Source organism: Cherax quadricarinatus, chromosome 53, assembly GCF_038502225.1.
Source record: "Cherax quadricarinatus isolate ZL_2023a chromosome 53, ASM3850222v1, whole genome shotgun sequence".
In the NCBI taxonomy this organism is placed as follows: domain Eukaryota; kingdom Metazoa; phylum Arthropoda; class Malacostraca; order Decapoda; family Parastacidae; genus Cherax; species Cherax quadricarinatus.
This window is the reverse complement of record NC_091344.1, coordinates 7,507,241-7,522,501: the sequence shown is the minus strand read 5'-3', so window position 1 is coordinate 7,522,501 and position 15,261 is coordinate 7,507,241. Positions and strand designations below refer to the sequence as shown.

General features: G+C 38.4%; 1 protein-coding gene across 3 annotated transcripts in view; it reads right to left on the bottom strand.

The window, feature by feature from the left end:
* LOC128692402 (uncharacterized) overlaps positions 1-15,261 on the bottom strand; it is a 34,289-nt gene that overhangs the window by 18,482 nt on the left and 546 nt on the right. For 2 of the 3 annotated variants that reach the window (XM_070096291.1, XM_070096289.1), the window contains exons 2-11: positions 14,079-14,151; positions 11,562-11,616; positions 10,614-10,750; positions 8,968-9,041; positions 7,532-7,742; positions 5,343-5,416; positions 4,536-4,752; positions 3,825-4,061; positions 1,772-1,859; positions 78-107 (exon numbers count right to left, since the gene is read on the bottom strand). In XM_070096291.1, the coding sequence (XP_069952392.1) occupies positions 78-107; positions 1,772-1,859; positions 3,825-4,061; positions 4,536-4,752; positions 5,343-5,416; positions 7,532-7,742; positions 8,968-9,041; positions 10,614-10,750; positions 11,562-11,616; positions 14,079-14,112 (1,157 nt within the window). In that variant the 5' untranslated portion in view covers positions 14,113-14,151. The remainder of the gene's footprint in view (positions 1-77; positions 108-1,771; positions 1,860-3,824; positions 4,062-4,535; positions 4,753-5,342; positions 5,417-7,531; positions 7,743-8,967; positions 9,042-10,613; positions 10,751-11,561; positions 11,617-14,078; positions 14,152-15,261) is intronic. The other variant, XM_070096290.1, reaches the window with a different exon arrangement.

The following is a 15,261-nucleotide window of genomic DNA, read 5'->3' as shown; positions in this document are numbered from 1 at the left end:
TTTGCTTTCAAATCACTCTATAAAAATGACAGCCTCTGTCAGTAATGTTTTTCATCTTAGAGCTGAAGTGAACTTACCCACTTTTTCGGACAATTCCTTCCACATTTCTGAAATGAAAAGGGTAATATCAGAATTTTTTTTGGCATACTAGAAGACATATATGTGGAGATAATGTTTTAGCAATGTGAATAATTATTAGTAGTGCATTACAACATCCTATTTTATTCCCAAAATTATACCAGTATAACGTAAGACCAATACAATTTTTATTAGAATATTTTGAGTTAATTTACAGAGTGTATTTAATCACGAGTCTAATTGTATTAGAGATAATACCGACAGGTTGATGAATAAGACATAAGTGCAGCATCACGCTATCTGAGAGAACTATCGCTTTCCGAGGAAGTTATTACTCTGAGTCAGAGACATGAAAAGTGTCTTACATAGAGGAACCACACAGTTATCACCACAAACTTGGGCAGAGCTCCAAAGTGGAGACGTAATTTACTGGCCGTGGAAGTACTGGAGAGATATGTGGCGTACGATGAAGTAACAGTATTAACAGTGTTGGCCAGCCATGTAGTCGCTGACGACAGCGGTGTTATGCATGTAAAAGTGTCCAGTTCCTTAGTACTGCCCACGCTTGTGTGACTGCTAGTACTCCTCTCTGGTATCTCTACATGCCTCTTTTCTATTGTGACTGTATTAACTGATGAAGCTTTCCTGGTTGGCGAAAAGTCTCTCTAGTACTCCTAAAGATGATTTACTAGTTTTGCGCTAAGAAGGTGCAAATGATTTATGTATGACCTTCGGATATAGTGACTTTGCACACGCTGAGGCAAACAAATTGCTTCATGATGTATAAAAATATAGTAATGCAAAGGCACTTACAGCTTTCATATAGACAACGTTTGGTTCAATGTTCCAGAAGAGAAACATTGCTCGAATTATTACCCAGTTATATATTTATTTATATTACCTTATCTGTTGGCATATTTTTGCCCATGAAATTACGTGTGTATGAGCGAAAACATTTAGTGAAAAATTCCTGCTATATGTACTTTAAAGTACACACAAACACTCCTCTAAATAAACTCAAATTAAGTTGTAATAAATAACTGTCAATGAATAAACAGAAGGGTGGACGAGGGGCTCGAATCGCGGTTCAAGCCCCTCGTCTACCCTTCTGTTTATTCACTCCTTCAAATACATAACATCGTCACTCTTAAATATACAGTCACTTCCTCCAGTACACTCACAATCCTTTCTTATACTACAATCATTCTCTCAATTATTCTCACAGAATTCACCCTTCAAAAACACACAGTCACACCTCTAAATATTGATACAAATATTCCCTCAAATACAAACAAATACTCAAGTATCATTACACGATTATTCCCTTAGATATTGACATACAATCACTCTCTTCAATACTCAATCATTCCTCCAACTACTCACAGATAATCGTTTTCACAAATGCACATACATACTCACTACAAGTACACACAATTATTCAAATGCTCACAGGTAATTACTCAAATAATCACACACAAAATACAGTGATAGCATCTCCACAGACTGTATCGCATACAGTGTATTATACCGAGAAACGTATATAAAAGATACTTGAACTTATCGATCTCCTGGAGCGATACATATCTAAAGAAAAAATTCTTAACGTTGCGCATGTGTCTTTCTTAAGCGTCCACATATATCAATGATAAAATCCGAAATCATAAGCAAACTAGGAAAATAATATGGTACTAACACGATGATCTGAAATCCACAGGAGAGAACACTGACGGTCATGTTGATGTCCTTCCTCTCTGGCACCACGCTGCACGCTTCTTCCTTTTCTGTGAAAATAGAGGTACACTTTACTAACACAATGGATATAATAAGACAGAAAAGCAGTAAGGAACGTTTGTTAATTAGCAATATTTGCTCATGTCATTCACAAATAAAGATTCCATACTGATTCCGTGTCATATTTTTCAACTACTCCTGTGAGAACATCATGTCAGCATGTCTCCTGTGAGAACATCATGTCAGCATGTCTCCTGTGAGAACATCATGTCAGCATGTCTCCTGTGAGAACATCATGTCAGCATGTCTCCTGTGAGAACATCATGCCAGCATGTCTCCTGTGAGAACATCATGTCAGCATGTCTCCTGTGAGAACATCATGTCTGCATGTCTCCTGTGAGAACATCATGTCTGCATGTCTCCTGTGAGAACATCATGTCAGCATGTCTCCTGTGAGAACATCATGTCAGCATGTCTCCTGTGAGAACATCATGTCAGCATGTCTCCTGTGAGAACATCATATCAGCATGTCTCCTGTGAGAACATCATGTCAGCATGTCTCCTGTGAGAACATCATGTCTGCATGTCTCCTGTGAGAACATCATGTCTGCATGTCTCCTGTGAGAACATCATGTCACAGACTGTAAGCAGAAAATCTTCGGAATATAAACAAGGCGGAATAAAATAATACAACATAATATAATTAGTGACTATATTATACTGCCTCTGACTGGGAAAAGTTTAAATCAAGCGAATCTGTCCTACATAAAAATTTCTACACTAAATTTAATTGTCTCATTGAACTGCAATATTACTGTCTACTGCTCTTACATATGACCTGCTGAGATTCCACTATAGACCGTTCAGATGTGTAAGAAAAAAAATATATTTGATGTTTTTTTTCAACTAGGCGGCCTCTTAATTACTATAAATTAATGGGAAATCATTAAGCCCGTAGGGGTGACACAGCTCATGGAAGGCAGTCATATTTAATGGGAGGAAGAGCACAGTAGCTCTAATTCCTTGGATCAAGGTACCAGGGGTCGCAACAACATATCTACTTCGAGCTGGCAAAAGATACTCGAAATACAGTAGAGGTAAGAAAAAATTTCCCTTCGACTAGGGTTTTATGATGCTGCTGAAGGTCTCTTGATCCAAGAAACTGGAGCAATCCTCCCCTTCCTCGAATCGAATCTGGCAGCCTTCTATTTTTTTAAGTGCTTTGCGATCCCTACAGGTTTAGTGCTTATCCGCGTAGTACATTCTAATATATCAAAATTTCCACTTATTTATAGGTTAGGTTAGGTAAGGTTCGTCAGGAAACAGGACAAATGTTTCCTGACGCGGGTCTTAGGCACATGATTACCCGTCATTGGAGCTTTTGGTCATCTGACAGAGGCCTTACACTGGCTTACCGGTTCACCCCCTTTAAAAAATTTTTAGTTATTCTTTTTACTTATTTGTAGGATACATATTAGTGACAGTTTGTTGCTATATGTTTGTTGTGAGTTGAGTAATTTGCTTATACATATTCCTGGAAGATGTATCAGTGGATCTCGTAAAGAAGTGTCATGTTAAAGAATGCGAACACAATAATAAATATCATTATTATACGGGGAACGGGAGGTAATCAGGATTTATCCACGATTAGGGAAGAGTTCTCCAGTTCCTTGGATTAAGAGTCTTTCACCAATAATGGTTTTCCAGGTATTGATTTGTAACTATAATCATGACTGACGTCAGCTGCACATAACAGATATGGCTGGAGTGTTGTGTCAGTGTTGTTCGCTTCCCCCTTCCCCATCTCTCCCCTTCCTGCTCCTCCCCTTCTTTCCCTACCTTCTCTTTATTCTTCCTCTTCCCTTTTCCTAGTATAGAGGAAAAGTACCAACGGGGCTTTCATAACAACAATACTGCTTGTATTGCAGATTTTACCTATTCAACAACTTTACTTGATAAACTAAGCCTCCTAAATGTAATATATTAAAATATAAGTAAAGTATTAAGTTACTGACCTAGATTGTTGCAGGTGTCCATACTCTGACAGTAGACGCAGAAATGCTCGTTAGGAGAGGGACAGGAGCACAGACCTTCATCACAGCCAGCTGGTGTTGGTGGGGGTGGTGGTGTGGTAGGGCGAGTTGGTGGAGGTGGTGGTGTAGTGGGGCGAGTTGGTGGAGGTGGTGGTGGTGTAGTGGGGCGAGTTGGTGGAGGTGGTGGTGTAGTTGGTCGAGTGACTGGCGGGGAAGTCCCTGGAAAAGAAAGTTTCTGTACACTTACATATATTTCTCTTTGATACCTATCTCGAGCAGAGATCTTTAGTCCTGTGGCATGGCTCTTCTCACACAATTTTTTTTTACTGGTCTTTTTTAATTGCTGCAAGAATTTTGAGATTACTGAAATAATAACACAGCATGCAAAATATAACTAATGGATAAGAATACATGTTATTCCAATGTTGGTTGTTAAGGAATAAGGCAAGAGCAGACATGCCCGGATCGCATTTAGTGTAGTGCCACTGGAGCTGAGAAACTCTCCTTGCTCACCTAGGTAAGCCTCTCATAATACGTACGTTTAGCTCAGGAATGAGCTTTATCAAGACTTAATAAAGCTCAACCCTAAGCAAGGCATCGTTGCCTCTGTAATACAACCTCACTTCTCATTACATGTTTCTATTCCAGCTTGTCGGCTCATTGCCCCACAGTACATAGCTTACAATAACTAACCTTGAGTTCTAACGGAGACAGGATCGCTATCAGGACTGTTAGCTCGGCGACCTCGAGGGAGAGCCTTAAACGCCATCACTGACACTTTGTAATCGGTATTGGGAGCCAGTTCGCCCACCCTCGCTGACGCTACTCGTGACCCCTGTTCTTTAGCTAACACTCCACTACTGTAGAAAACCTTCACTATGTACTCTACGTCTCTTTGATCTCCATCAAACTGTTAAATTCGACAGCTAAATTAGGATTATTGTTAAATCAATGAAGACAGTAACATTGAATAATCATGATCATAATGAGATGAAATAATTTTGTTGACATCTGGTTCTCTGCGAACATCAATATGCATCACCCACATCCAATACTGGAACGAAACCAGAATACTGTGTCTAGTTAAATAGCCGGAAACTTCACGTTGGTGTAAACTCAGAATTAAAACATATTCACTATGATGAACACTTGCTTAAAATTAAGTTTAAGGCGACATTTCACCTGGACATTATCAAGTAAATTTTTTGTACACAGGATATATACACAGGTGTATATATCCTGTGTATATATTATACCTAACGTACGTTGTTAATCTGCATATATCAACGTAACTGGCATTCGCCGTTGCAGACATCGTAAAAATTCAAACATAGTTTATGAAGAATATTAAGTATTTCTGCTAATTAACATGGTACATAGAGAAGGCATTGCCTTTACTCTGCATGTAATGGCAGCGCCTCGGAGGTTAGCACAGTCCCATGGAGGAGAAAGTATTGTCTATTATTTGTAAATTAAAGAAAATAGGAGTCCTCGACTCACCTGCCAATCTATGTCGATATATTCAGTATTAGTTGTCAGCACCCGCAGGTTGCTTGGTTTTGGCATCACCACATCTGTAACCAGAGGGAAAAAAATGAAAAGGCAATGTGATATCGATACTCATACAACCGAGTCCGGCACAGGTAATCCAGCCGTCGCTGCCGCCGTGGCCTAATGTAGAATAGCGACACTGAGACCCCTGAGTCCAGTTCGGGTAATCCAGCGGTCGCCGCCCAATAAGTGAGCCTAGCACCTGTGCTCTACTAGTCGCTGCTACAGTGGCCAATGACTGAATTAAATTTTACCGCGAAAGTGGCTAGTTTATTATCCTACTCAACCACCACCTCCCGCAACACACTGTCAGACAGACCCGGGAGGACGGCAGCACACCTTGTGTATCTTGCAGTCAAGAACCTGAAGATGTTGCTGCCGATCATCGCCTGCCACCCGTCACCTCGGGTGGCATGGAGAAGACCCGGACCAGGACCCTTCCTGGCGAACCTACCTGAACCTGCTGGTTTATTATGTACAATGTATTATGTTGAATGGATGCTACCGAGCTAATGAATACACAAAAGACCTTGGAACTAGATTTCAAAAGGATTAACGGGAGTACAATAAATCTGTAAAAAAATATTTACAACAAATGTTTTTTTCTGCTGCAAATAAATATTTGCTTAAAATGTCTGGCATCTTATTTTCATTTTTTAGGACTCATTGCTATGCCTCATAGATTACAATAATGTCCACCGCAGTATGCCTTAATAAATGGACAATGAAGCACACAGTGCTTGAGAGAGTAACCATAACACTGACTATATACCTGGCATTTAGTTTGATGAATGTCTGTGTATATGGCAAACTAACTGAAGTTACTTAAATCTGGCTTCTATAACATCGGTCAAGTCAGTTTACATTGCAAGTTGTTCAGTAAATGTGCACACCTACTTTCATGCTAAGATAAGTTATGGATTTATTCAGGCTTCAACTATATATACATGTATTAAATAAGAGTCAAAATACCGTTATGAAGTAATTCATAATCAGCCCACAAATCAGAGATATTTTATATTTCATAATACGCTAAACCTTTACTGGCTAACCAGAGAAACAAGTGGTGAAGGTTCGAACTTCCCGCTGATTGCAGCCCGGTCTCTGACAATTCAGAGATGAAACTAGACGACGTTTCGCTCTGCCATATGTAATAATGTTGGCAGAATTACCGACAATATGTTAAGTAAAAAGGACACAAGTACAATTAATGTGATAGCGAAACGTTGCCACAATAAAATGTCTCCTTAGTTACACTTGTATCATTTTGCCGCCTTGATACGGTCCACGAAGGATCAATTTGTACATTCGTGTTCACAGACACAACCGACTTGTTGCATCTCCACCGTTGGGCCAGCAAAGACACGCACCATGTTTTCCTGGAAGAATAAACCAACAATAATAAATTTTTGAAGTTGGTAGGTTCAGGAAGTCCATCTCGGTTATTCCCGAGGAAGTAATTTTTGCGAAACCTTTATCAAATTCGGACTCATTTTGAATGTTGTTTTTTGAGCTATTATTATTATTATTATTATTATTATTATTATTATTATTATTATTATTATTATTATTGTTGTTATTATTATTACGCTGAGCAACAAAGAATATTCGTTAGAGATAATTTTTTGTGTGCCATATAAAGCTTTTGAAACTGACTTTAGTACAGTTTTCGGTTTTTCTCTATCACGTAAAGTTTTTGAGAAAACACCGATCATGTTTTTTTTCTGGTGTCCTATATACAAAAGTAACTGCCTTTAATAGGGAACATGTTACTTTATTTTTCGATTTGTAACAAGCATAAAAAGCCGATTATCTATCGAAATTGTGTAGAAAAATACATCTGAACAATCTGTAGCGAAATTCATCATTTAGTTTGTGAGATAAGCACTCAAACTTTGTAATTGTTTATAGTTCTTCCCAAATCATAAACTTTTTGGATTTAAAGGGCTAAACGCAGCTCTACATACAAGAACATAAGAAAGGAGGAACATTGCAGTAGGCCTACTGGCCCATACATGGGTAATATTTATAATGGGTTGGGCAAATATTTTTTAGAGGGTTTGGGATTTGACAAGAACATGCCACGTATGGGCCAGTAGGCCTGCTGCGGTGTTCTTCCTTTCTATAATTACTCTAACCTTGAGTTGTGGCTGAAACAGGTTCGCTTTCAACGCTGTATGCTCGACGGCCATGAGGAAGAGCCTTGAAAGCCTTGACCCTCAGTGTGTAGTCGGTGCCCGGAGCCAGCCCGCCCACTCTGGCAGACGTACCTCGGGCCACCTGGTCCTTGGCAAACTGCTCTCCTGAGTAGTACACGTTCACCAGGAACTCCACACCTCCCTCTCCATACTGTTGAAGCATTCAGTGAAATGAAGCTGCTACGTGATCAGTACTGGTATAGTTCTTCCCCAAAAATTATGCAGTAATTATAAAAATTCCCCGTGAGGAGCTTAATTTCGCAGTTTATGTTAGAATGCTTCAGGCAAGTTCCCTTGAAGCTGGTAAAGGTCTCCTGATCCATGGAACGAAAACTACAGATCCCTTTCTTGACATTTGATTTAATTATCCACTTTCACCCTCTTATATCCCTCTTATATCATTGTAAGCCCGAGCTTACAACTTCCTCATGACTATAATAATTATTTGACGAGATCATTGTTGGTAAAGCCAACTAATATAAAAAAACTTAATAACTGCTAAATAAGATAATCACTATGAAAAGAAAATAGTATAGTAGAATGTTAACACCATCCAATATATATATATATATATATATATATATATATATATATATATGTATATATATATATATATATATATATATATATATATATATATATATATAATATGGAGACGACAGAGTTGTTGAAAAAATATATATATATATATATATATATATATATATATATATATATATATATATATATATATATATATATATATATATATATATTCCTTTTAAGGCTTTAAGTTCGAACTAATGAACTCCGACACCAGGAGACGTGAGTGTACGTATCCGGTTATAATGTCAGGTACATGCATAATACAAAATCAATAGACAGTGCGTCAATGTGTTTCAAAGAGAGTTAGCCATTTGTCTGAATGAAAAAACAAAGAATATTCACAATCACTAGGTTTCTAATGATTTTTCCGGAAGGGCAAAGATACCGAGGCTCAGAGTTGACGTACTGAATACTAACATCTCCGTTTATGTGCTTGGTTTTATACTCAAATCTATTTTATACTCCTGACTATTATATGTTTCACTCTCCAAGTAGGATCTACCAGAATTGAAAAAAACGTGCTATGCAGGCGACACATTTTCATAATAGTTTTCACCTACTGTACTGTTATTTTATCATTATCGTTTACTACTGTTAAAAACAACATCGTACAACTAGCATCAACAGCCTTATTTATCAGTCCTGGTCTGGGACTGGAAGGGAGAGGGGTGAAAGACCCCCCATCCTCGACTCGACTACATTTATTCTAAAGGTACCCTAGTTGTCCTTTACCAGTCGTATATTTGACTTATTTTACTTACAGAACCACTCAATGTATATGTGAAACTGACCTGCCATTCTAGATCAACGTAGTCTTGTCCAGTCGACACCACTCTCAGGTTGGCTGGTGTTGAACGCAGGACCTCTGAAAATGTTATCAAGTAATTCTGTTACATACGTACGGAAAGTAATTTATTACCATTTTACGTTAGATTTTCCCCAAATGTTTTTACATTGCTCATAAGCAGTTTTGTTTATACAATATTGCACCTCTACATCATGATCTATTTACGTCTGTTTACGTGGTTTTTATCGGTACAAAATTCAAGGGCGTAATGGGAATAATTTATATTGATAAAACCACTAGATGGCGAAAAGTCTATAAGAATACCCAACTGTTACATATGTGTCTAATTCTTCATCTTGTCGATATTATATACCATTCATGTAAACATCCATTAGCGAGCGAGCGAGAGAGAGAGAGAGAGAGAGAGAGAGAGAGAGAGAGAGAGAGAGAGAGAGAGAGAGAGAGAGAGAGAGAGAGAGAGAGAGAGAGAGAGAGAGAGGGGCCAATGTTGTCAAAGTACCACACTTGGATCCACTTCGAGGACAGCGTGAAACAAGCTTTTATGCCACAAGACGGGCAGAAAGCAGCAGCTTCACTCTGGCTGTACCATTCTCCAGAACATCACTCCACCTGAGATCATATATACTCAGGATGACTCGAGTATGCAACACATTCGTACAGCATAATGATGTCAATGAGATAAACTCAGTTGATCAAATGAAAATTCTGGCCGACAGATGGCTCCAACTTCATCCTGTTCCCTACTTGTATGTCTCATAACAATAAAAATGCTTTCAAATGAGCTGATGTAGGTAACAGCTCTTAGCTTGCCAATAAAGTTAGGAATCCTTAACCTGTAAATAGCTTGTCAATAAAGCTAGGGATCCTTAACCTTGTCAAACCCTGTGTAAAGAGAGAAAGAGAGAGAAAGAGAGAGAGAGAGAGAGAGAGAGAGAGAGAGAGAGAGAGAGAGAGAGAGAGAGAGAGAGAGAATGAGAATTTAGACAGAGTAATTTATCATTATTCATCAACACTGATACATCTTCTTTATACTCTTTCCTAAAACACCTCTTCACTTGATTGATCATTCATGTAACTCCTTTTTTACCCCTACACTTTTGAATAAATAGGCTAAGAGCTGTTTTTCTACCTTAGTTCATTTCAAAGCTCAGTTCAAGAAATACCAACCTCAACAATCGGATAGATGAAAGGGAGCAATAGGTATCAAAAGACATGCCTACGGTTTCCAGCCTCCCCGGAATCGTATCAAAGACCTTCTGTTGTAGGTCTAAAGCGTCTAAACTGAGCCGTGAACACCTCTTCCTTTTTTGGCTTTATCGATTCGCTTAACTCTTAAAATATTGTAATTAACTCTTTCCTTTAAAACTTTAGGCCAATACAGCTTCAATATCATTAAAAAAAATTCTCCTATCCATTTCCTCTTTATTAAATTAGCTTTTCAAGTAAATGGAAGATTGCACTGAATGATCAACATGGGTTTAACACTTCGAAAGCTTAATTTTTGCATAAACATATTTTCACACTTTTATTTAATAAACTCACTAGATTTTTTTTCTTTTCATTTCCTTATCACTCCCTGTTCTAGAGCTGCCTTCCAAATATCTAGATACAAAAAGCGGAAGCACCTACCATCTTGCCGTTTTCTTCTCTTTAAAGTATTCTGTGGTGGTGTGTTCCTGTGCTGCTCCCAGCTAGCGGGCGCATGTATGGTCGCCCAGTATCCTGGTTGAAGGTCCTCCGTCTGTAAGGTCCCGCCTGCCTGTTTACTTTTCAGTGTCCACAAGAACAAGTTGAAATTTTCAGGTTTACGAATGTGGGAAATCTATTGCCTAGATCAGTGTTTCCCAACCTTTTCGAGAACGAGGACCCATTTTCAGCTTCAGAAAATTGATTGAATCCCTCACAAAATAATAGCTGTAACTCTAAGCTCCATTAATTGCGAGAATATGAAATAGCAAAAAAGTAGTATGAACTCAGTAAGGCTTCGATGGCCCCTTGGAATAATTCAGTGGCCCCCCAAGGAATCCGCGGAACACAGGTTGAGAATAACTGACTAGGTATTATTTTAATATGATGATACGGAAGTGATAGTGCAGAATTAAGAAATTTAGTCATCTCGGTAATTTCATCTTCTGAAGGTTTAAATATACATTTCAGGTTACTATTTTATGTCTTGAATGGAACAGTTTGTTAATTCATTTGCCTCATTTGGCTTCCTTAAAACTGTTAAATCCAAAGGTTGCTGATGATGTTACATCTACCAAAAGAATGTTTATTTGGAAAAAAAGACAGGGATGATGATATCACGAGTTATCAAGCCACATTATATGTTTTAAATGAAATCCATATGCCTGGTACTCATTGTATTAAGAATATATTAAAAAAATCCTTACTTATAACTTATGTACAAAAATCATTGCCCTTTCTAACTTCATTGTTAAGATACCACATCTGTTTTATACATCACTGGGCAGTGGTGAACAATCAGAAAAGAAAATCCCCTAAGCAAGCTTAATTTAACTAGCGCATATTAAAGAATATTTTGAACTGGATACAAGCCACTAGTATCTAACTTACGGTAAATTCCAGCTGAGGGAAGTCCCAGAGGCCAACACAAGCATCACCATCAACACTGTCAAGAAATTTGTATTTCGGTGATTTGCTTAACAGTAATGATGTGTGTAGAGTATACATAAAATGGTGTTTAAATGCGTAATTAGCTATTATATATATATATATATATATATATATATATATATATATATATATATATATATATATATATACATATTTATTATTTTTTTTTATTATCACACTGGCCGATTCCCACCAAGGCAGGGTGGCCCGAAAAAGAAAAACTTTCACCATCATTCACTCCATCACTGTCTTGCCAGAAGGGTGCTTTACACTACAGTTTTTAAACTGCAACATTAACACCCCTCCTTCAGAGTGCAGGCACTGTACTTCCCATCTCCAGGACACAAGTCCGGCCTGCCGGTTTCCCTGAATCCCTTCATAAATGTTACTTTGCTCACACTCCAACAGCACGTCAAGTATTAAAAACCATTTGTCTCCATTCACTCCTATCAAACACGCTCACGCATGCCTGCTGGAAGTCCAAGCCCCTCGCACACAAAACCTCCTTTACCCCCTCCCTCCAACCCTTCCTAGGCCGACCCCTACCCCGCCTTCCTTCCACTACAGACTGATACACTCTTGAAGTCATTCTGTTTCGCTCCATTCTCTCTACATGTCCGAACCACCTCAACAACCCTTCCTCAGCCCTCTGGACAACAGTTTTGGTAATCCCGCACCTCCTCCTAACTTCCAAACTACGAATTCTCTGCATTATATTCACACCACACATTGCCCTCAGACATGACATCTCCACTGCCTCCAGCCTTCTCCTCGCTGCAACATTCATCACCCACGCTTCACACCCATATAAGAGCGTTTGTAAAACTATACTCTCATACATTCCCCTCTTTGCCTCCAAGGACAAAGTTCTTTGTCTCCACAGACTCCTAAGTGCACCACTCACTCTTTTTCCCTCATCAATTCTATGATTCACCTCATCTTTCATAGACCCATCCGCTGACACGTCCACTCCCAAATATCTGAATACGTTCACCTCCTCCATACTCTCTCCCTCCAATCTGATATTCAATCTTTCATCATCTAATCTTTTTGTTATCCTCATAACCTTACTCTTTCCTGTATTCACCTTTAATTTTCTTCTTTTGCACACCCTACCAAATTCATCCACCAATCTCTGCAGCTTCTCTTCAGAATCTCCCAAGAGCACAGTGTCATCAGCAAAGAGCAGCTGTGACAACTCCCACTTTGTGTGTGATTCTTTATCTTTTAACTCCACGCCTCTTGCCAAGACCCTCGCATTTACTTCTCTTACAACCCCATCTATAAATATATTAAACAACCACGGTGACATCACACATCCTTGTCTAAGGCCTACTTTTACTGGGAAAAAATTTCCCTCTTTCCTACATACTCTAACTTGAGCCTCACTATCCTCGTAAAAACTCTTCACTGCTTTCAGTAACCTACCTCCTACACCATACACACACACACACATATATATATATATATATATATATATATATATATATATATATATATATATATATATATATATATATATATATATACATTTATACATATACAAGGTACAGTTTTATTAATCGTTTTAGAAATGAGCATTTCAGCTGTACGATAAGAATTTTTATAATTCTGAAGATATGTTGTAAAGGTAATAATATGTTGTAAAGGAAATTAAAAGTGAACATGGGTAAGAGCAAGTTGATGAGGGTAACAAACGATTAGATAATGAAAGCTTGGATTTCAGACTGGAAGGGGTGGGGAGGGGGGAACATGGAGGTAGTGAATGAGTTCAGGGAGTGGACTAGTCGGCGGATGGGTCAATGAGAGACGAGGTGAACTATAGAAATGATGAGAGGAAACAGGTGAGTGATACATTGAGGCATCTGTGGTGAAAAAAATGTTGTCCACGAAGGCAAATAGGGAAATATTTTGATGTTGAAAAGAAATAGGTCAATTAAAATTATAGTTAGAACTACAAAAATTAGGTAATTAATTATGCTTCATTAATAAAGGTTTAAAGACATTTAAAATTAAAGATTGTTTCGGTTTTAAATGTAATCAACGTACTCTGTGCTACATATGTTACATGTCACATAGGTACGTTACATGTTACCGGTACTTTACATGTTACCCATCTTGACCGCAACACTGACCCTGGTACAGCAAATACATGGTATGGCAATATGGTTTAAAATGACTAACTCTGATGGATGAAAAGTGAGAAAAAGAAAAACTGAACTGGTAAGAGAGCTGTATATTTCAATCTCCGTCAGCAGTTCTGCTGATGAGCGAGAGACTGGCTTAGGTCGAAAATGGAAATCTATTTTCCCTGATTTTCAATTATCTAAATGATTATTCACTCTCCATGTGTGATATAAATATAACAATAAATTGTATTAAAATGGGCGTTACAGGTTGAGTGCGTTGCACGTGATATTAAACATGACACCATATAGCAATTGGTGGTACACCCACCTGGAAGGGAGGCAGCTGGCCGAGAGTATGCCATATTTGTCAGCTGGTACGAGAACGCTCACTCATCATCTGCCTGGAACAAGTCACATATAAGAAGAAAAAACATATGCATACACTTTATATTGTTGGTACTAGTTAACGTGTAGATTTCATACATATAAGAAGCAATAAATAAGAACACATACACACACACACACACACACACACACACACACACACACACACACACACACACACACACACACACACACACACACACACACACACACACACACACAACATGTCAGACATTTCATAAGGTACGCAGCGCCAGCACTGAGACCACACCAGGTCAAGCAAGTTGAGAAACTCGAGAGGGTTCAGAGGATCACAATTATTATAATTTTCAGTGTGAAGTACTAAACCTGAATGGGAGGCAGTCAGATTTGATTTGAGGATGGAACAATGGCTTCAGCTACACGAATGAAGAGTTAATTACCAGCGTTAAGGTACTTCTGAAGAGAGAACTTTGGGTGGCTTTGAAAAAGTTGGACAGGAACCTGTGTGTGTGAGAGAGTTTGCCCTGCCTAGCATGGGTATGAGAGTTAGCCCTGCCTAGCATGGGTATGAGAGTTAGCCCTGCCTAGCATGGGTGGGTGGGTGTGTGAGTTAGCCCTGCCTAGCATGGGTGGGTGTGCGAGTTAGACCTGCCTAGCATGGATCAGTAGGCCTGTAGTAAAGCTCCTCCTTTCTTATGTTACACTTTTTCCTTATAACAAAACTATTTTCATCATTCGGTCGAAAATGTCGGGACCTTGGCAAGAGTTAGGACGCACTTTTATTATTATTATTATTATTATTATTATTATTATTATTATTATTATAAGCTCCACAGGTTATTTACAGAAAACTATAACAATAAATTGGGTGTACTGAAAAATACCTTTGTAACGTTAAACCTAAAAACTTGGGAAAACCTGTTTGACAGCTGATCTCTCTGTATGTACAGTATATGAGAGCGAGATGTGGCAACTGTGTTGTGGCAGTCTTAGGACCTTGATGATCTGCTGGTCAAACTCTTTCTTCAGTAGAGCTGTCACGTGTTAATAATAATAATAATAATAATAAGCAATAATATTAATAAGCAATAAGAAGAAAAAACATATGAATGCACTGCATACACTGTATTGTTGGTACTAGTTAA